Genomic DNA, 21336 nt, shown 5'->3' on the forward strand with positions numbered 1-21336 from the left:
GGATGTTGAAGAGACACATAGATAATAGCTCCCCCTTCAATGTGGCTTTTTAGGTAAACCATAAGAGAGGAGACACACCAGAGCAACTGACCGTGGGTCTCCTATTGGGGAGGGGGTAAAAGGGAATACATCAATATAATAGCCTACATAAAACGTATCTGAGTAATTATTTTCTCATATCATCCAAATTATTTGGTTGCATAACTGTCAAATAGGCTAGGTTATTAAAATGATGAGCACGTTGCTTTATTCTTCCTCCACATAATCATCCAATCGAATTACTCCCTCCCCCATCTCAAGTACAATTACGTTATATGTGACGTTACAAAATGCGGAGGAGGGCGCTGGGCAGGGACCACTTGGACCAAAGAGGAATCAACGCGATTTCATTTTAACGCAGAAACAACGCATTTAGTGGGCAGTGCCGAAGCCGAGCCCATCGTATGCTTTTGACAGAGCAGCCAAAGAAAACCGTTCGATTAATTAAACCATTAAAAGGGACCGAATAGCCCAGAAAATTAGTGTCTAGTGGTAGGCATTGCGGTTTGTGATCTCCGGAAAAGGGCAGGACACGGCCAAAGCGGAAGTGCCCAGTAGCCTATAGCTTATAACGGAAAATGAACCACATTCAAGTTTTGATAGTATGAATAAGAACCGCGTTTTGTTGCAATTGGTGACGAACTATTGATGCGTCTGTGCAATCTCGTTTTCAGACAACTAGCTAGTTCCCGCGGACTTCTTTTGATCACATCGTTTTTAACTCCTAGAATAGGGGTCTATTCATTTGTTTTCCAATTGTAAAGACTTACTTGTTCAAGCCAAGATGAATTTCCAATCGGGGTCGGTGTCCAGTATCGCGCAGCAGTCTCAACCAGCCATGCCCACCCCAGGCCCGGTCCCAGCGCCCGTTCCTGTACCAGTACCCCAGTCTATCCCGTCCCAGTTCGGATCAGGATCATCCGGAGGCTCCGGGCAGGGTCAGTTCGGTTCGGGGACAGTATCAGGACAGGCTTCCCAGGCCGGCCAACAAGGCAACCAGCAGTTTGTTTTGTCCAACTCGGCAGCCATCCGGGCTGAGATCCATCGGTTCGAATCGGTCCACCCGAACATTTACTCAATCTACGACCTGATCGAACGCATCGATGACATGGCCCTGCAGAACCAGATCCGAGAACATGTGATCTCTATTGAAGGTGAGTAGGAGGGATAAAAGCTAGTGTGGTTCTCAGCAATTGTCACAAGTAGGCTACTTGCAATGTAACACCCAAGTCGGTCATCTCCTCTGATGGGCAATGGCAACATGGTCTCCATGGAGGTAGTCTACAGCTCATTGTTTGGTGACAACAATCTCACTTTCTGGGGGGCTCAGCGCAGGAACCTCCTAGGAGGAGTTTAGGGAATAACATTGCAAATGCATTCATTCCTTCATTCATCCAAGGGCTAGCCTACTGTAATCTAGAATACAGACAGATAAATTAGTATTCCATATGCCTGAATTTTCCGAAGTCATGCGAGGTGAATAGAAAACCTTTTCTCAGTGCTCCTGTGTTGAACCACCATTTCTTTGTACATTTCTTATTTTATTGCTTCTTATATAGGCACATCATAGAATATGACCTACTAGTAGTGCTTATGACAGTAGGGCTACACAGGAAAATATACTTCACAGCTGAATAACAACAAAAACATGCCTGGATTTGCTGTACATTGCAATCTGAGTTCAGTAGCCTACAGATTTGCATAAAGATGCCTCACTGCAGCACAAATTATTTCTCTCAAATGCTAAGCAGTATCCCATATAACCTAACAGTAAGAACACCTATTTCTTAAAAGATGCCATTCAAACTGTACTCTGCATCACCTGTGACATAGTGGTTTAGATTCTGTACATCACACTTTAAGCTCTGGTGAGACACCTAGATCTAATGCACGTTTCCACCACCGCTCTATCCATTTCCAAAGGTTTAAATTAGGCTCATTGACTTAAATCCTCATTTGGATTTAGAGATTCATTCTTACACTCATGTTTAAGGATTTAAGATAAAGAGCTGGTCTAAGTGGTGGCAAATTCTTGTGCTAACATCAAGTGTTTACCAATGTATTTTGTTACTTGCATAGGAGACTGAAAGGAAAAGTAGTCAGAGTTCAAACCACAGGGGGGTTAATAGTACCTGTAACATGAGCCATTATCTAGTGAAATGACCCACACAGGTCGTTGTCATAAGAGGAACTGTGAACAAACCTAAGATGTAGGTCTATTGTGTGACCATGTGAAAGCCAGGGGTTCACTTCCACCAACAGTGAATTCTCATTTCTCAGACAGTGTAACGTTACATTTTTTACATTTAAATAGGCAAGTCTGTTAAGAACAAATTCTTATTTACAATGACCACCAAACCAGGATGTGTGCCGCCCTATGGGACCCTCAATCACGGCCGGATGTGATACAGCCTGGATTCAAACCAGGGACTGTAGTGATGCCTCTTGCACTGAGATGCAGTGCCTTAGACCGTTGCGCCGCTTGGGAGCTCTAACATAATAAATGCATTGGAGCAACACTATTATTCACAGGCATAAATTTATCAACAGAGCAGCAAGGGAACAGGTAGAATAGGTTGGGTTGTCTAACCTACACAGAAATCAATATCTGTACCATTATGCTGACATTCTAGAATGATGCTTACTGTATATTGAGTATACAAAACATTAAGAACACCTGCTCTTTCCATGACATAGACTGACCAGGTGAAAGCTGTGATCCCTTATTGATGTCACTTGCTAAAGCCACTTCAAGAGACAGGTTAAAGAAGGATTTTTAAGCCTCAAGACAATTGAGACATGGATTGTGTATGTGTGCCAATCAGAGGGTGAATGGGCAAGACAAAAAATGTGTCTTTGAATGGGGTATGGTGGTAGGTGATCGACGCACCGGTTTGTGTCAAGCACTGCAACGCTGTTGGGTTTTTCACGCTCAACAGTATCCTATATGTATTAAGAATGGTCCACCACCCAAAGGACATCCAGCCAAGTTGACACCACTGTGGGAAGCATTGGCTTCAACATGGGCCAGCATCCCTGTGGAACGCTTTCAACACCTTGTGTGTGTGTAACTCAATATTAGGAAGGTGTTCCTTTGTACACCCAGTGTATTTGCAGTTGTATGGGTTTGATAACTATTGAGTAGAGGTGCAGTTAACATAATTAAACATTAGATTAGGTACTCTGTGTGTTCTCACCAACTGGAACCATGTTTCCATCAGATTTTACCTCCAAGTTACACAAACTTCACTATGCCGTCTTTAAATGGCAGACAATGACCTCACTTTTTCTCAAGGCGTGTTTTAATAGATTCTGAGAAACTTCTTCTTAGTAGCAGCTCTACTCAGGCATGAGCCATTAGTGCTGAATGAGAAATGTTCCCTTGGTGTGGGTACGTGATGAGGTCTATGACCTGTGCCTCGTACCATCATAACATTCACCGTGGCTGACACAGCAGTGTTTCAGCGAATGGAGTTGATCCTGTAGTACTTGTCATGGATGTGTTAAGATAAAAGTCTCCTTTTAGGCTTTGAGGAATAGCACTGACTTGTTCTGATGAAAATTATTACATAATTTTATCAATGAATGCGTGGCTTTATGCAATGGCTGAATATGGGAACACTAGAGCCTTTTATGTTGCCCTCTTAAAAAATGCAGAGTATTTGTTTTAATGAGGATGAGCAGTTTTCTGGTTCACTGCCAGATCGGAGTGACACAAATTAGGAAAAAACATTTCCCCTCTAAAATCTGATCATTTTAGATTGTTCAATTATACAAAACAATTATTAGTCTGAAATAAAAGACAGTTATTTTTCTTCCCCAGGCAAGGCAAGTTATGTATTTGTTTTAGTGTACCTTATGATGAAGTCCAATGCCCCAAAACAATGAACATCTATTTGTATTTTTTTCTCAGCAAGCTCCCCATTTTTAGATGCATTAATATTTGACACACCCTGTGTTTTAGCTCTTTTCTTAATGTCCCCGTTGCAGAAAGCCTGAAGAGCTGCAACAGGAGACATTAGTGTAGTCGACTAGACTTCACCTGTACTGTAGGACTGCACGTTCCCCTTCCATCTTGCATCATTGCAGTCTCTGTTGCTAAGAAACCAATGGCTCTCATGCCTTCAGTTGAAACTACTAGAGAGGGAATAACAATTCTATGCTAACAGAAAAATGCAGCCTCTGTCGAACATATCTTCTTCTGTGTGAATCGTTAGGGACAGATCATAGGGAGTAGTGATAATACTAGGTGAGGTTTCTCTTCTCACCACTCCCTTCACAGTAATGTTTGATATGCCAAGCACCAGTTTGTCTCAGTGAGCAAATTTAATGCAATTACAAGAACTGAGACAAAGGAGCAGCAGGAGCGTGTTTTTTGTTGTGGGTGATCAATGTTTTATTGATTTTTAGAAAATACAGAATAACCAATGCTTTTGACTGTCATACAAACAATGTAGTGCAGAAGACATGGTTTGTAATGACAGTTTGTTTAATATAAATGTTTTACCTTGTTTGTTTACAGCTCACTGTCTGATATAACCGATTGAACATTTTCTGGTGTTGAGGAATATGACAAGCTATGAATGTGACTTTTTGAGAACCGGTGTATGCATGTACCAAGCGTGTCAAGGGGAAGAACAAAATGTCCCTTTTTATTGGAAGCATCTGTGAAAGATTCCATGCTAGGGTCCACCCTGACCACTTATGTAAGAGAAGTATATAGATTTAGGTAGAACACTTAACATTAACCTCTCCAACCTGTGTGTGTCTTTTGGAGGTGTTAGGATCAAAGCAGAAGATGAATTTGGGTCAGTTTCTGGTTGTCATTAACTAAACATGACCAAATGGTTCCTTGTCCCTTACAGTATTACAGGAGGGCCAGAGAGATAATCATGTGCAGTAGAATCTGAATCGGATCGGTCGATCATTCAAATGTCCTCCATTTGACTTCTGGGCCTTGTTTCTTATCCAATTAAAAGAGGGGATTACTTATTCATTGTTTAATGTATCTTTAGTTAACTGATTATTCGTATTTTGCTAATATTAAGCTATAATCATTAAGCAAGATATGATATCAAATCAAAGTTTATTTGTCACGTGTGCCGAATACAGCAGTGAAATGCTTACTTACAGGCTCTAACCAACAGTGCAAAAGGTATTAGGTGAACAATAGGTAAGTAAAGAAATAAAAGAAACAGTGAAAAATAAAAAACAGTAACGAGGCTATGACAGTAGCGAGGCTACATACAGACACCGGTTAGTCAGGCTGATTGAGGTAGTATGTACATGTAGACATGGTTAAAGTGACTATGCATTTATGATGAACAGAGAGTAGCAGTAGTGTAAAAGAGGGCGTGGCGGGACACAATGCAGGAAACCCGGTTAGCCAATGTGTGGGGGTACTGGTTGGTCGGGCCAATTGAGGTAGTATGTACATGAATGTATTGCTAAAGTGACTATGCATATATGATAAACAGAGAGTAGCAGCAGCGTAAAAAGAGGGGTTGGGGGGGGGCACACAATGCAAATAGTCCGGGTAGCCATTTGGTTACCTGTTCAGGAGTCTTATGGCTTGGGGGTAAAAACTGTTGAGAAGCCTTTTTGTCCTAGATTTGGCACTCTGGTACCGCTTGCCATGCAGTTTTTAGAGAGAACAGTCAATGACTGAGGTGGCTGGGGTCTTTGACAATTTTTAGGGCCTTCCTCTGACACTGTCTGGTGTAGAGGTCCTGGATGGCAGGCAGCTTAGTCCCAGTGATGTACTGGGCTGTACGCACTACCCTCTGTAGTGCCTTGCGGTCGTAGGCCGAGCAATTGCCGTACCAGGCAGTGATGCAACCAGGGCGGATGCTCTCGACGTTGCAGCTGTAGAACCTTTTGAGGATCTCAGGACCCATGCCAAATCTTTTTAGTTTCCTGAGGGGGAATAGGCTTTGTCGTGCCCTCTTCACGACTGTCTTGGTGTGTTTGGACCATTCTAGTTTGTTGGTGATGTGGACACCAAGGAACTTGAAGCTCTCAACCTGCTCCACTACAGCCCCTGTTGATGAGAATGGGTGTGTCCTCTGTCCTCTTTTTCCTGTAGTCCACAATCATCTCCTTAGTCTTAGTAACGTTGAGGGATAGGTTGTTATTCTGGCATCACCCGGCCAGGTCTCTGACCTTCTCCCTATAGGCTGTCTCTTCGTTGTTGGTGATTAGGCCTACCACTGTTGTCTACAAACTTAATGATGGTGTTGGAGTTGTGCCTGGTCATGCAGTCGTGGGTGAACAGGGAGTACAGGAGGGGACTGAGCACGCACCCCTGAGGGGCCCCCGTGTTGAGGATCAACGTGGCAGATGTGTTGCTGCCTACCCTCACCACCTGGGGGCGGCCCGTCAGGAAGTCTAGGATCCAGCTGCAGAGGGAGGTGTTTAGTCCCAGGATCCTTAGCTTATTGATGAGCTTTGAGGGTACTATGGTGTTGAAAGCTGAGCTGTAGTCAATGAATAGCATTCTCACGTAGCTGTTCCTTTTGTCCAGGTGAGAAAGGCAGTGTGGAGTGCAGTAGAGATTGCATCATCTGTGGATCTGTTTGGGTGGTATGAACATTTGAGTGGGTCTAGAGTTTCTAGGATAATGGTGTTGATGTGAGCCATTACCAGCCTTTCAAAGCACTTCATGGCTATGGACGTGAGTGCTACGGGTCTGTAGTCATTTAGGCAGGTTGCCTTCGTGTTCTTGGGCACAGGAACTGTGGTGGTCTGCTTGAAACATGTTGGTATTACAGACTCAATCAGGAACATGTTGAAAATGTCAGTGAAGACACCTGCCAGTTGGTCAGCACATGCCCGGAGCACACGTCCTGGTAATCCGTCTGGCTCTGCAGCCTTGTGAATGTTGACTTGTTTAAAGATCTTACCCACGTCGGCTACGGAGAGCGTGATCACACAGTCGTCTGTAACAGCTGATGCTCTCATGCATACCTCAGTGTTGCTTGCCTGGAAAGCGAGCATAGAAGTGATTTAGCTCATCTGGTAGGCTCGTGTCACTGGGCAGCTCGCGGCTGTGCTTCCTTTTTGTAGTCTGTAATAGTTTGCAAGCCCTGCCACATAAGACGAGCGTCGGAGCCAGTGTAATACGATTAAATCTTAGCCCTGTGCTGACGCTTTGCCTATTTGATGGTTCGTCGGAGGGCATAGCAGGATTTCTTATAAGCTTCCGGGTTAGAGTCCCGCATCTTGAAAGCGGCAGCTCTACCCATGGCTTCTGGTTGGGGTATGTACGTACAGTCACTGTGGGGACGACGTCCTCGATACACTTATTGGTAAAGCCAGTGGTGAAGAATCTCGGAACATGTTGTCTGTGCTAGCAAAACAGTCCTGTAGTTTAGCATCTGCTTCATCTGACCACTTTTTTATAGCCTGAGTCACTGGTTCTTCCTGCTTTAATTTTTGCTTGTAAGCAGGAATCAGGAGGATAGAATTGTGGTCGGATTTACCAAATGGAGGGCGAGGGAGAGCTTTGTACGCATCTCTGTGTGGAGTACAGGTGATCTAGAATTTTTTTCCCCTCTGGTTGCACATTTAACATGTTGGTAGACCTGATTTCAGTTTCCCTGCATTAAAGTCTCCGGCCACTAGGAGCGCCGCCTCTGGGTGAGCGGTTACCTGTTTTTTTATTTCCTTATACAGCTGACTGAGTGCTGTCTTAGTGCTAACATCCGTCTGTGGTGGTAAATAAACAGCCACGAAAAGTATAGCTGAAAACTCTCTTGGCAAATAGTGTTGTCGGCATTTTATCACACAATACTCTACTTCAGGCGAGCAAAATCTAGAGACTACCTTAGATTTCGTGCACCAGCTGTTGTTTACAAATATGCTGCTCCACTACAGCCCTGTCGATGTTCTATCTTGCCGGTGCAGCGTATATCCCGCTAGCTGAATATCCATGTCATCATTCAGCCAAGATTCCGTTAAACACAAGATATTACAGTTTTTGATGTACTTTTGGTAGGATATTCGTGATCGTACCTCGTCGAATTTATTGTCCAATGATTGCATGTTGGTGATATTACATCCCCTCTGGGTAATTTATTTGTTTTAAAGAGCGGGGAGACTGACCATTCAGATTAAATACATCATCTCAGATGTGACTGAGATTTTTATAGGTCAAAGGCTGCGAAGAGAGGCTTGTTATTTTTTTTAAACAGTAATGTCATTCACACCGCATAGCCTCAATGGAATTACCGGTAGGCCGGATTTGAATGAGGGCACGCCTGCTTTAGGAAGAAAACACTTTTGGGTTAGCTGTGAAAAGTGTAAAAGTAAAATCTAGATCAGTGTGATACAGAAGCAGCTCCTCCGATTATTTCTGTGTTATATTTAGCCAGTCATTCCAATGAGGACCGGGGTAGTGTTCCATTAACAAGACTGCTTGCCTTGGGAATATGGCTTGTTTCATTTGGTGATGAAGGCTGTTGTAATTGTTACCCTCATTTGTTTTTACATTAAAGCCTTTACAGTTCAGTATGGAAACGATTTGACTGTCAGTCTTGAGTTAACCTAACCCAGCTTTCTTCTATAGAATCTCAGATTTTCAATGTTTTAGTAGGAGGTGTCTTAAGATAGCGTAGTTGTACAGTAATAAACACAACTGACATCTGTGAGTGTCGTAATAAACTGCTGTTTATATAATCTTAACATCTGTTCATCATTTGTTTGATTATTACTATTCATGTACCTCTTTGCGTGTTGTTTCAAACTCCCGTTGGCTTCAAGGGACTCACCCAGACACTAACCAATGTCAAGGACAGGCTGGTGGCCTTACCTCCTGAACCCACAGCTGCCCCAGGTAGTGATACAATATGGGGATCTCGAGCATGGGCTAACAAGGCTGCACTCACTTCAGTATTGAGTCCAGCCCAATGTCACATTGTGTACAGAAAATGCTAGAAGAGACAACACAGAGGAGACGCAGAGAGCGGGAGAGAGCAGAGAGCGGGAGAGAGCAGAGAGCGGGAGAGAGCAGAGAGCGGGAGAGAGCAGAGAGCGGGAGAGAGCAGAGAGCGGGAGAGAGCAGACAGCGGGAGAGAGAGGAAGACACAGGGGAGCCCAACCTGCTGCCAGAGTGTGGCACATAACATAAGCTGTCCTCTGGCACAAGCAGCCTGCCTAAACACTATGCTTCTCTCCTTTAGTCAATTACCATAGTGAACGTAACCTCTCTAGAGGCCCATAAGAACGTAGTGAAGACATTGCGTCTCTCCTTTTTGCTGATTTTTCCTCTACCCTTGAAATGAGAATGAAATGACTGATGTCATATTCAGTGATGGCGATTATTTATGTGGGGTTATGGCAAGTGCTGTTTGCATTCTCAATGCTCTCACAGTGTTGACACACTGCCCATCAGACTAATAATTAAACAGTAAGGCATGCTCCTATGGATTTGGTTTTTCCTCTGGTAGTATGGACAAAGTGTTCTGTGTGCCCCAATTAAGGCACCTGTTTCTCCTTTTCACTTACTTTGCACTTGCAAATAACCTTCAGTCATCCACAAAAAAACTGTTTTAGGCCCACACTGTTGAGCGGAAATTGAAGTTAGAGTGTTTTCTGCACAGGAGCGTTGCTAGGTAGTGGATCGATATTATGGAGGCTAGTATAAGATGTGTGGGAGTAGTGAATAGTTTTTTTTCTGGATACTTGTGGGATATAACGTCCACAGGTATTGATCAGTATGGAGCATCCTTGGCCAAGCCAAGGCACTGCTGCTACTAGTGTATAAAGAAAACCAGTCCAGTATATTTCAGTTTGTAGTCACAGAATCAGTCATTTTACAAGGGAGTAGAGTGAACGAGTCAGTCAGCCCCACCACCTGCATCTCTTATGAAATGTTTTAATGTGGAATGTTGTGTTTATAGAGTAGCTGGGAGACTGTTTGCTGGCTCTAAATCTGTACCAAAGTGAAGCCTGGCGTATAAACACATCTGCCTGCCACACTAGGACAACCTGAAATAAAGCTGCAGCTTCAACCTCTGAGAGGAGCACAAACTGGAACAAAATACCGTTATCTTTAGATCACTGGAAGTACAATGTGTCTCTGACTGTTGAAACTTTCACTTTTGTTTCTCTGACATTTGACTATTTATCTTGACACCAACGGTTTTGAATTTGAAATGTTATTTTGTAAATGGACACATTTTCTTTCTCATTTTAAGGACGAGGTAAACAAAACCCACAATGCACCTCATTACTATAGGGTTGACTGGAAGATGGTAGTTGTATGCTCTAAAGAATGTGTCTACATCTCTTTGAAGAAAAAGGAAGCTTTGCAGAGTGCCACATCCCCAGTCTTTCATTCATGTGAACCAACAAAGATTGGAGTGAACACCTGTAAGGTGTATGAAGCCATCATGCCTGTCACCCTTGTGGGGATTGGCTCATTCTACAAAGTGTTCTCTACTGTTGCTTTTAACTTTCACTTTAGAGAGGAAAATACTAGATCTACGCCAGCAACTGAATATCGACCAACCTAGCAGCACAATGTTGATTTATCTGGAGAGAAAACAAGAAAATTCAATCAATCAATCAATCAATTTTATTTTATATAGCCCTTCGTACATCAGATAATATCTCGAAGTGCTGTACAGAAACCCAGCCTAAAACCCCAAACAGCTAGAATGCAGGTGTAGAAGCACGGTGGCTAGGAAAAACTCCCTAGAAAGGCCAAAACCTAGGAAGAAACCTAGAGAGGAACCAGGCTATGAGGGGTGGCCAGTCCTCTTCTTAAGACCATTCATCTATGTTGAATCTTAGAGAACTGTCAAAGATCCTCTTAATCGCTTTTTTCCATCGAGCCCAGCCTATTGTAACATTTAATCATTTAATATGGGAGTACAGTAAGAGCCTTTCCCCCAAGCCTTGACAGATGGATGGGTGGCATTTGAAATTACGATTGCGCACGCCTCGCTCTCCGTGTCAAAAGCCCCTTTGTCCCATCGTTACTCCATACGATTTTACGGCGTCAAAATGCTCATTTACATTCATCCCTATTCAGATGAGTTCCAACATTCTTTCTGACCTCTGACTCCTACAGTTGTCAGGGATGTGCCAAGCGGCAAAGCCAATCACAGGGCATGAATGTGTCTGTGAGGTCGTAGTAGGGCTGCCTGTGTGCACTGCAGTATCTCTGTGGCTCTGTCGTCCCCTCAGTACTCTCTGCACAAGGCCATTACTGCATAGGTCTTAGTGAATAATGTGATACAATGCTCCCTCCACAGTAGAATGTCCTCCATTGTTTTGTTGAACAAAGGCTTTCTCTCTCATTTGATGGACGGTTTATTTTATTTTTTAAGTAATCTGGTTTCGTCTGTAGAGGGTTGTGGGGAATTGTAAAAAACGTAACGATTTTTTGAGACATGTTTCCATCTACTCCATGTCTATGGTAATGTATGAACACACCAGGACTAGAAGCATAATGAATGTGGAGAGGAATCCTCTGCTACTCCATGTCTATGGTAATGTATGATCACACCAGGACCAGAAGCATAATGAATGTGGAGAGGAATCCTCTGCTACTCCATGTCTATGGTAATGTATGAACACACCAGGACTAGAAGCATAATGAATGTGGAGAGGAGCTCTCTGCTATTCCATGTCTATGGTAATGTATGAACACACCAGGACTAGAAGCATAATGAATGTGGAGAGGAGCTCTCTGCTACTCCATGTCTATGGTAATGTATGATCACACCAGGACTAGAAGCATAATGAATGTGGGGAGGAATCCTCTGCTACTCCATGTCAATGGTAATGTATGATCACACCAGGACTAGAAGCATAATGCATGTGGAGAGGAGCTCTCTGCTACTCCATGTCTATGGTAATGTATGAACACACCAGGACTAGAAGCATAATGAATGTGGAGAGGAGCTCTGTGTTACTCCATGTCTATGGTAATGTATGATCACACCAGGACTAGAAGCATAATGAATGTGGAGAGGAGCTTTGTGTTACTCCATGTCTATGGTAATGTATGATCACACCAGGACTAGAAGCATAATGAATGTGGAGAGGAGCTTTGTGTTACTCCATACAAAGTGAGTGTGATCTTCACAATTACTGTTAGTGATACATCGTGATGAGAAATGTACCTCTATAAATTCTGTAGAAGGCTTGTCCTTTCAGCACTATCTCTCTGTGCTCTATATAAACAAGTAGAACAGTAACGGATCCTCACTTGATACCTGTAATTACCTTGTCGCAAAAGTTTCGCAGTGGTCAAAATAATTTGAGGTGTTTTCTCAACCTGGCTGTGTTCTATCCGCCCTGATCACATCATGGAAGTACTGTCTCTCCTGCCAGAGTGAGGCTGGGCCTGCAAGCAGATGGCCACTGACAGAGGAAGGGAAGGGGTGTTGGAAAGCAGTCATTTTAATATTTTTTTATTTCACCTATATTTAACCAGGTAGACCAGTTGAGAACAAGTTCTTATTTACAACTGTGACCTGGCTAAAGCAAAGCAGTGCGACAAAAACAGCAACACAGAGTTACACATAAACAAACATACAGTCAATAACATACACACACATTTTTGTATTGCTATCCTTGTGGGGACAAAATAATTGATTCCCATCCCAAATCCTATTTCCCCTACCCCTAAATCTAACCTTAACGCCAAACCCCTAACCCTAGAAATATACCTAAAGCTAACCCCACTTGTCTGACTTGTCCTTGTTTTACTATCCTTGTGAGGACTTCTGGTACCCATAAGCATAGTTAAACAAACACACACAGGGTCTCTGGAAGGGAAGGGGCTCTGATTTAGAAAGCAGTGACGGGGGGAGTGAAAGACTCCAGGCCTCCAAGCCTGCCAGCAGTCCCGTGTCTCACTGTGTGGAGATCTAGACAGGTTGGGGTGTAGCGGGGAGCTGTGGGGTTCGGCTGAACCACAGGGCTCTACTTTACTCGGCCTCTCTGAAGAGAACCTTCAGACCGTGACATTCCCTCCCTTTCCCTCAAGGCCCATCACGTTTTCCTCCCTGATTAGAAAATCCTGGATAAGGGAAATCGAGACGGGAGGTGGCATATGCGGGGCCATAATGTAGAGTAGTATCATGACCGCATGGGCTAACCTGGTGCTGGGTATTACATTGGAGTCAGGAGTCTGAGTCTGTATCTCCCACTCCTAGAAAGCTAATTGGGAATGTCTATTTAAGGGTTGGTGGCCAGGCTGTGGAACTGGGATATTAAAATGAATTTCTTAAATAGCAATTCTTGCACAAGGCCATGTCACAGTTCTTGCGCATCAGTCACTTCTCAAGAACATTTGTGGACAGTTTTGAGTGCTGCCATGCCATCAAAAGAGCAATGAATAGCTGGTGGAGTTGTTTTGATGAGTTCTGTTGAAGGATGTGAATGGTTTTCTTTCAGGGGTAATGTTCTTGGAGTGTCTTATTGCTCCCTTCACTGCCAGCATTACTAACACCTCAGTGCAGTTGAGTGTGCCGCACGGATTTCCGAAAAGGTCTGCTCTCATTTGAAAGTCTCAGTGGAAATTGACAGTCACATTGTCATGAAATGATGAATCTGTTTTCCACCAGAAAGTACAGAGCCAATAGGACTTCCACTTTCTGCAATACTGGCAAAATCGTGTGGCATATTTGGTCTTTTGGTATAGTTTCTAGGTTAAATGTGTTGATAATATGGTATAATCCCCAACGTTTTGTTTTCTTCATGCTCTTGAAATAGAATTAGATTAATACACTGAACAAAAATTTAAACACAACATGGAACAATTTCAAAGATTTTACTGAGTTACAGTTCATATAAGGAAATCAGTCAACTGAAATGCATTAGGCTCTAATCTATGGATTTCACATGACTGGGAATACATGTATAAAAAAAAAAGAAAGGTAGGGTGTTGATCAGAAAAGCAGTCAGTATCTGGTGTGACCACCATTTGCCTCATGCAGTGCTACACATCACCTTCACATAGAGTTGATCATTCTGTTAATTGTGGTCTGTGCAATGTTTCCCACTCCTCTTTAATGGCTGTGCAAAGTTTCTGGATATTGGCGGGAACTGGAACACACTGTCGTACACATCGATTGAGTATCCCAAACATGCTCAATGGCTGACATGTCTGGTGAGTATGCAGGTCATGGAAGAACTGGGACATTTTCAGCTTCCAGGAGTTGATCACAGATCCTTGCGACATGGGGCTGTGCATTATCATGCTGAAACGTGCGGTAATAGCAGTGGATGGTCTTCCAGATCTCATCACAGTATCTCAGTGCATTCAAATTGCCTCAATAAAATGCAATTGTGTTTATCTGTAGTTTATGCGTGCGCATACCATAACCCCACTGCCACCATGGGGCACTCTGTTCACAATGTTGACATCAGCAAACCACTAGCCCACACGACTCCATACATGCTGTCTACCATCTGTCCGGTACAGTTGAAACCGGGATTAATCCGCGAAGAGCACACTTCTCCAGCGTGCCAGTGGCCATTGAAGGTGAGCATTTGACCCAGTTATGATGCTGAACTGCAGTCAAGACCCTGGTGAGGACGACTAGGACGCAAATGACCTTCCCTGAGAAGGTTTGTGCAGAAATTCTTCGGTTGTGCATAGGGCTGTTGCGGTGACTGCATTACCGCCACACTGGCATTAATGACCACAGTAAAATTCTATTTGACCGTTGAATCATGGTAATCTCCTTTTTATGCACTCTGGACATGTTAGTAGTACCCAACTTGCTAACAATCATCAGGTCGCTAATGGCCTTGTACTCAGGGCTCTATTGTCTCTCTAACCAGTCTGACATCTGCAAATGCCATAAAAAATCATATCAAAGTATGTGCTTTTAAAACTCACCTCTGTGATTGATGAATTAGAAAACTTCAACAACTGGTTGAAACTGAGCTGGGAAAAAATGTGTCTTTGTGGATGTTTCAAAGCCTAACACAACGAAATGGAGAGGTCTTTCTAAGGTGACGATGAATTCAAAACTTTTATATGCATATTAGAGCTTATGTATAGGCTCATATATGAAAACAATTCTGAATTAAAATGTTTGTGCCTTTTTATACAATGCATAGCCTACCACATATTACAGAAGGCAGAAAAACATACGAAACTGATTTAAGAGATCTTTGGTACATAATTGGTCTAGCCTAAATTAAACAGATTCAGTTCGCCATCATTATAGTGCCTTTGATTTTGAATAGCCTAGTAATAGGGCATTTTTTTTATACAGTAATTTTCATAATTAATAGGCTGACACATTACCTTTTGACTACAGAATCTCACCATTGTGCATTTCCATCTCCTCCCTTCTCTCCTTCAATCCGTTCTACAGTGCGCAGAGAGAGGTGCTGGCAACAGTTTAATGAAATATGTTTCGTTGTGAAAACCTGTTACTATCGATGTTCCCGAACAGATATAACTTTATTTCCCAAATGAAGCGCTGGGTAGCTGCAGGAACAGGTTTGGAGAGCCCATGGCATATAGAGTTAGGGCAGAATTTCACCGGTTGCACAGCGAAATAACCGGAGTAGCCTATCTGACATGGGACTAATCAGTGGGAAAATGGCCTCCAATCACTATTCAAGTGCATACAGTCTTTTTTTTCTCTTGCCACTGTTCGTGCCCATTTGATAATGGGACATTCTAAATCTAAACTAATTTGACATATTAGTAAAGACCAGATTAAATTGAGAATAGTCCAATGGGTGACATAATGATCACTTGAATAGAGCTGGAGAGAACAGTGTGTGCAGCCTGAGGCAAGGAACAGAGCGCAAGCATTTCTTGTAACTTTCACAAATCAATAGCCTATAGTCACATCATGCAGCCCATATCTTTTGATTTCAAAGGCATTCTATCATTTACAATTAAAGTTGCCAAATAATTCTAAATCTAGCATATAGGAGCTGTTTCAAATGTTCACTTTTACACTCAAAATAGCCATTTCATATACACACTCTCCTCTGGAATGGGGAAAATATTCTTTCTATTTTATTCAGCTAAATTCATTATCTTCTTACTATAAAATAATGACATGGTACTTATAAGCATATCTTGCCTGCTAAATGAACAAGCCTAAGATTTAGATGCACTGTTGTAAAGTGGCTGTTCCACTGGATGTCATAAGGTGAATGCACCAATTTGTAAGTCGCTCTGGATAAGAGCGTCTGCTAAATGACTTAAATGTAAATGTAAATGTACAGACTATGGCATGGTGCCTAGCCATATAACATACAGTAGACCAACTCATATTCTGTTATTCTGAAATACATTTTCTTCATGTTTCTTTAGACCTGCCTAAAAAAATAATGGATTTACTGTGACGGTGTATATCCAATAAATTTATTCTACTTTTTTTTTACATGTAGATGTTCCAAAGGTGTGAATCAGCAGCTTGTATGTGTGGAGGGCTGGATATGCTAAATGTGTTTATGTTAATTATTGATCAATTACCGTGAGACCGGACATCTTTTGCATGACCGTAACGGCTGACAAAATGTCATGACTGCCACAGCCCTAGTTGTGCAAACCCACAGTTTCATCAGCTGTCCGGGTGGCCGGTCTCAGACGATCCCACAGGTGAAAAAGACGGATGTGGAGGTCCTGGGCTGGTGTGGTTACACATGGTCTGCGGTTGTGAGGCTGTAGATGGTAGAGAAATGGTTATGGCTTATGGTAAAGAAATGAACATTCAATTCTCTAGGAACAGCTCTGTTGGACATTCCTGCAGTCAGCATGCCAATTGCATGCTCCTTCAACTTGAGACATCTGTGGGATTGTGTGACAGGACTGCACATTTAGTGGCCTTTTTATTGTTCCTAGCACAAGCTCCATCTGTGTAATAATCATGCTTTTTAATCGGCTTCTTGGTATGCCACACCTGTCAGGTGGATGGATTATCTTGGTAAAGGATACATTCTCACTAACAGGGATGTAAACACATTTGTGCACAACATTTGAGCGAAATAAGCTTTTTATGTGTGTGTAACATTGCTGGGATTTTATTTCAGCTCATGAAACATGGGACCAACACTTTACATGTTGCATTGTATATTTTTGTTCAGTGTATTACACAAACACAACACACACAGATCGCTATTCTTCTCATGGAATTATATATACTGTAGTTGCTCTTGGTTGAGGTTTTTCTGAGGCAAGTATCACTATACTATATTATATAACACAACAAGCATATACATTTTCTTGTCATTTTAATATATTGTTTAACGGAACACAACAAGCATATCTGCTTTCTAGTAGTGTAGGTGTTCTTGGTTGTTTTACTGAGGCAAGTCAGTTGTCAATAGAGCTTGTTTAATGCGTCAGAGTTATCGCCTCCGTCCTACATTTCTGGTGTAGATGTCATCATGTTGAAGGCTAGCAGCCAGCTCTGTGACCCTGTGTACACTGCCTTCAAAGGACTTCTGTTGGCAACATGCCAAGTAGGAGCAACTAACTACAAACGCACACAAACTGTTTCTTTTTAGAGCTATTTTTCACCAACTTTAGATCAATTACAGTAAAAGTAGTAACATTGCAAACAACATCAAACATGTGGACTCTGTAACCTATGCTTAACAGGTCATTCTCTTCGATATTTATATTGAGAATGTAAACTTAGAGGTACAAAGGTCATACCCCCAAAACATGCTAACTTCTCACCATTACCAATAACAGGAGGTTAGCATTTTTTTGCGGGTATGTTTTTTATGCCTCTAACTTTCTCACTAATCATTATTTTTACCTATTATCCATAATCATGGTAGCCTCCACATTAATGTAGAAGTGTTCATAAACATATTATATTCTCATTTATAATAAAAGTGACTCAAATAACACAATACATTATTTACCATTCATTTTCTATTGGGCACAACATAATCAAAATGCAAATGCATATGTCAAGTTTGTAAAGTTACAAGCTTGACGTAGTGATTTTTGTGCTAGAAATATGGGACCAAATACTAAACATTTGACCATATTAATACACGATAAGTGAATTTGTGACACCTTCAAATGGGGGCGTGTATGAAAATAATGTAATATAATTCAAAATACTGGAGTATAGAGTGAAATTAAGTTTTAGCTTCACTGTCCAAATAAATACGGAGGGGAGTGTCCATGTTTTGGGGGTTCCGTCCATGCATTGTTTATCATAACAGTAGAGGTAAGACTCATTTTAATAGAGTGCCTGTCTAAAGGACCATTTCTAAAAGGAAATACAGCAGAGGGAACTAATATGACCCCGTTACGGTTTATTCACACATTTCCTGCGTTCCCTGATGGGAATAACCCAAAGCTGTTCATTCCACTCCCCCTGGCCCTGATCCAGGACCCGTATCATGTGGTGTAGTATGTGAACCATGTGTGTAACTATGACCCAGGAAGGAACACATACACCCCTGGCAGCCATTTTGGACCCCACCTTTGAAGTAGTTTCCAGGCTGGTCATTCATCTGTTAGCACGGGGAGGGTAACTGGTATGGGCCAGGGCACGGACAAGCTCCAAGCTGTGAGGAGGTGTTTGTTAGTTTCTTGTCTAGGTCGGTCTTGGCTGGATGTGGTTCAGTTGGTTTTATGTCCCTACTGAACTTGTGCCTTTGTTGGGTTTTACTTTTTGGCCCTGGCTTGAGCTTGAATAGATTCTGACACTTTGGTTTGTTCTGTAAATCCTAATGGAGGACTTTAGTTGGTTTTAGTGGTCTGTAAAAGAGCATTGTGATGCAAACCAGAATGCTAGTATCCTGGAGTTTCCTTATTTCAACACTTTGGTTGGTAACACTTTCTATGTACAATGTTTATGACACAAAGACTATACACACATTGATAATATATTTCACAGAGGACGCATATAACATCATAAACATGCTATAAGCATTCATTACAGCTCATACCCCCCCCCCCCCCTAACAAGATCCTAGTGTATGCGTTACTGCACCCATAATGCATTACACACAGGTGGTTTTGTAGAAAATATCTTTCTTTGTATTTTAAGCCATTATATTATAACAATTCCAAAGATCCATTGGTTAAGGTGGACAATATCTCAGAAAACAGAGCACTGAGAGACCCTGCTCTGTTTTAAACAAGTAGACCCTAACGGAAAAACTACAACATATTTTTCAAGGGGACAAGCCAAATGTCCTGAAATTATTATAAATAAAAGCACCACCAAGAAATAAAAGCAAGGCTATAAGAAGCACCAGAAGGCAGATGTGAATAAGGAATGGAGACCACTTGTGTTGCATCCTGAGTTATTAATATGAATGACCTGTTCCTCAATAGCCTGCCGGGTTAGTTAGGAAAGCGGTTACTATAGAGATTTGGGCACATCAAGGTCATCCTAACGCTGCATTGCCGAGCAGCCATGTCATACACACAGACCGACTCCATTCTGATTACACCTCATCCAAAATGTTGTCATGCTCTGAGGTGGAACTTCCAATGCAAAACTTAATATGACAAAACCTGAGATGAAGTGTAGGCATATTGTCTCCGCGGGGCGGCAAGTAGCCTAGTGGTTAGAGTATTGGGCCAGTAACCGAAAGGTTGCTGGATCGAATCCCTGAGCTGACAAGGTAAAACATCTGTCATTCTGCCCCAGAACAAGGCTGTTAACCCGCTGTTCCTATGCCGTCATTGTAAATAAGAATTTGTTCTTAACTGACTTGCCTAGTTAAATGTAAAAAAATTCAAAAGTCAATTTTCTGCAAAATAATATGCTAACCCCTTTCATTTTGAAGAAAAAGACTTAAGCTCAAGGCTCAATCAGACGTTTTTATATCTGCATCAGGAATAGTTTTTATGATAAGGTGTTCCTCAGTGGCTGTGTGAGCGAGGGAGAGCTGGCAGGAAAAGTGCAGTGATCAGCAGGCCAGGCAGAAAAAAGCTCTCAGAAGATGAGCTCTCCTCTTTTCTGCCATCTCTCTCTCATACACAGGGGCAAACTGCTAGCCTCACAGAAAATACTGTAAGGTTAAATAAAAAAGAGAATTATGACACTTGCAGTAACGTACAGCTCAGTCTACTCTAGTACAGCTCAGAGTCTACTCTAGTACAGCTCAGAGTCTACTCTAGTACAGCTCAGAGTCTACTCTAGTACAGCTCAGAGTCTACTCTAGTACAGCTCAGAGTCTACTCTAGTACAGCTCAGAGTCTACTCTAGTACAGCTCAGAGTCTACTCTAGTACAGCTCAGGAACAAGTGGTGCCATAACCCTTAGGGTTGGGGAAATTGGACTGTGTATTGGTCAAAAGATTTGGCTTTGGTTTCTGCATGAGGACAATGGGGCCCTTTTCATCTGAATTTGCAAGATATTTTGTCAGGAATTGGCCCAATTAGCCATCACTGTCTTGTCTTTCGTCTTCTCTGAATGTGTAATTTGGGAGAGGGCTCAAGATTTTGCCTGCTGTGTGTGTGTGGTTATGTGCGGCTAGTTGGGGTGGAGAGAACGCCATTAACACTTATAGTATTTGTACAGAGCCTTGGAGCTTTGGCGTACCATTGGTGATGGAGGTTGAACAACATGAGCCTCCTCTGTCCATGCAAATACAGGGAGTATCAAGGTTTTCCAGTTTGTCTGAGGTGAACCAGAATCACAGTAAAATACCCTCAGTAGTTACATGTCGGGATTGTTTTGCAGGTGCGTAGTAGGAAATGTTAAATAGGAGTATAAAGCAAAAGAAGTCCCCACCCACTACACAAACTTGCCTAATAAAGGCCTAACATATTTATTTATTTTGTACCAATGTTTCGACCTCACGGCCTTCACTGTCATACCTATTCTGACCGAAGGTAGGATACACCTACCTGTCAGTCTGAGTTAGATATGCAACTTCCATGGACTCACTCTCGATATATCTATATTTGTGCATCTCTTATGTGCATCCCTATCTATCTTCCTCTATAAGTGGATCTCAGTCTATATAACTGTCTTTGAGGACAGTGCGAAGCTGCTGGTGGGTGGTGGGCGGTAAGTAGGCACGGCTGCCTGTTATGTAACCGCCAAGGAAGGAGTTGGCCAGGGAGGGTGTCTCTGTGTCGAGGGGCTCCCTGGGGGTGTGAAGCTCCCTCTCTGTACATCCCCCTCGCCTGCCTGGGTGGAAGGAAGGCTGTTGAGTGCGAAGCCCTGAGGGGTTTGATGAATGGGATGTAATGGGGTTGGTAGAGGAGTCTTCCACCTCAGCAGCCCCCCCCTATCCTCACCCTAGTTGCCTGTCAGGGCCAATTCACACAACTGCTACTGCTAACTACCCCCTCCTCTCTCTTGCTCTCACTCTCTCTCG

The 21336-nt window shown here is 42.6% G+C and overlaps 1 protein-coding gene across 1 annotated transcript in view; it reads left to right on the forward strand.

The window, feature by feature from the left end:
- Window positions 1–310: 310 nt before the first annotated feature.
- Window positions 311–21336, forward strand: part of LOC129813751 (arf-GAP with GTPase, ANK repeat and PH domain-containing protein 3-like) — a gene marked incomplete at its 3' end in the record, with an annotated part of 150233 nt that continues 129207 nt past the window's right edge. The window contains 1 exon segment of the mRNA XM_055866247.1: window positions 311–1193. Within this exon segment, the coding sequence (XP_055722222.1) occupies window positions 824–1193 (370 nt within the window).

This window comes from Salvelinus fontinalis, chromosome 17 (assembly GCF_029448725.1).
Source record: "Salvelinus fontinalis isolate EN_2023a chromosome 17, ASM2944872v1, whole genome shotgun sequence".
In the NCBI taxonomy this organism is placed as follows: Eukaryota; Metazoa; Chordata; class Actinopteri; order Salmoniformes; family Salmonidae; genus Salvelinus; species Salvelinus fontinalis.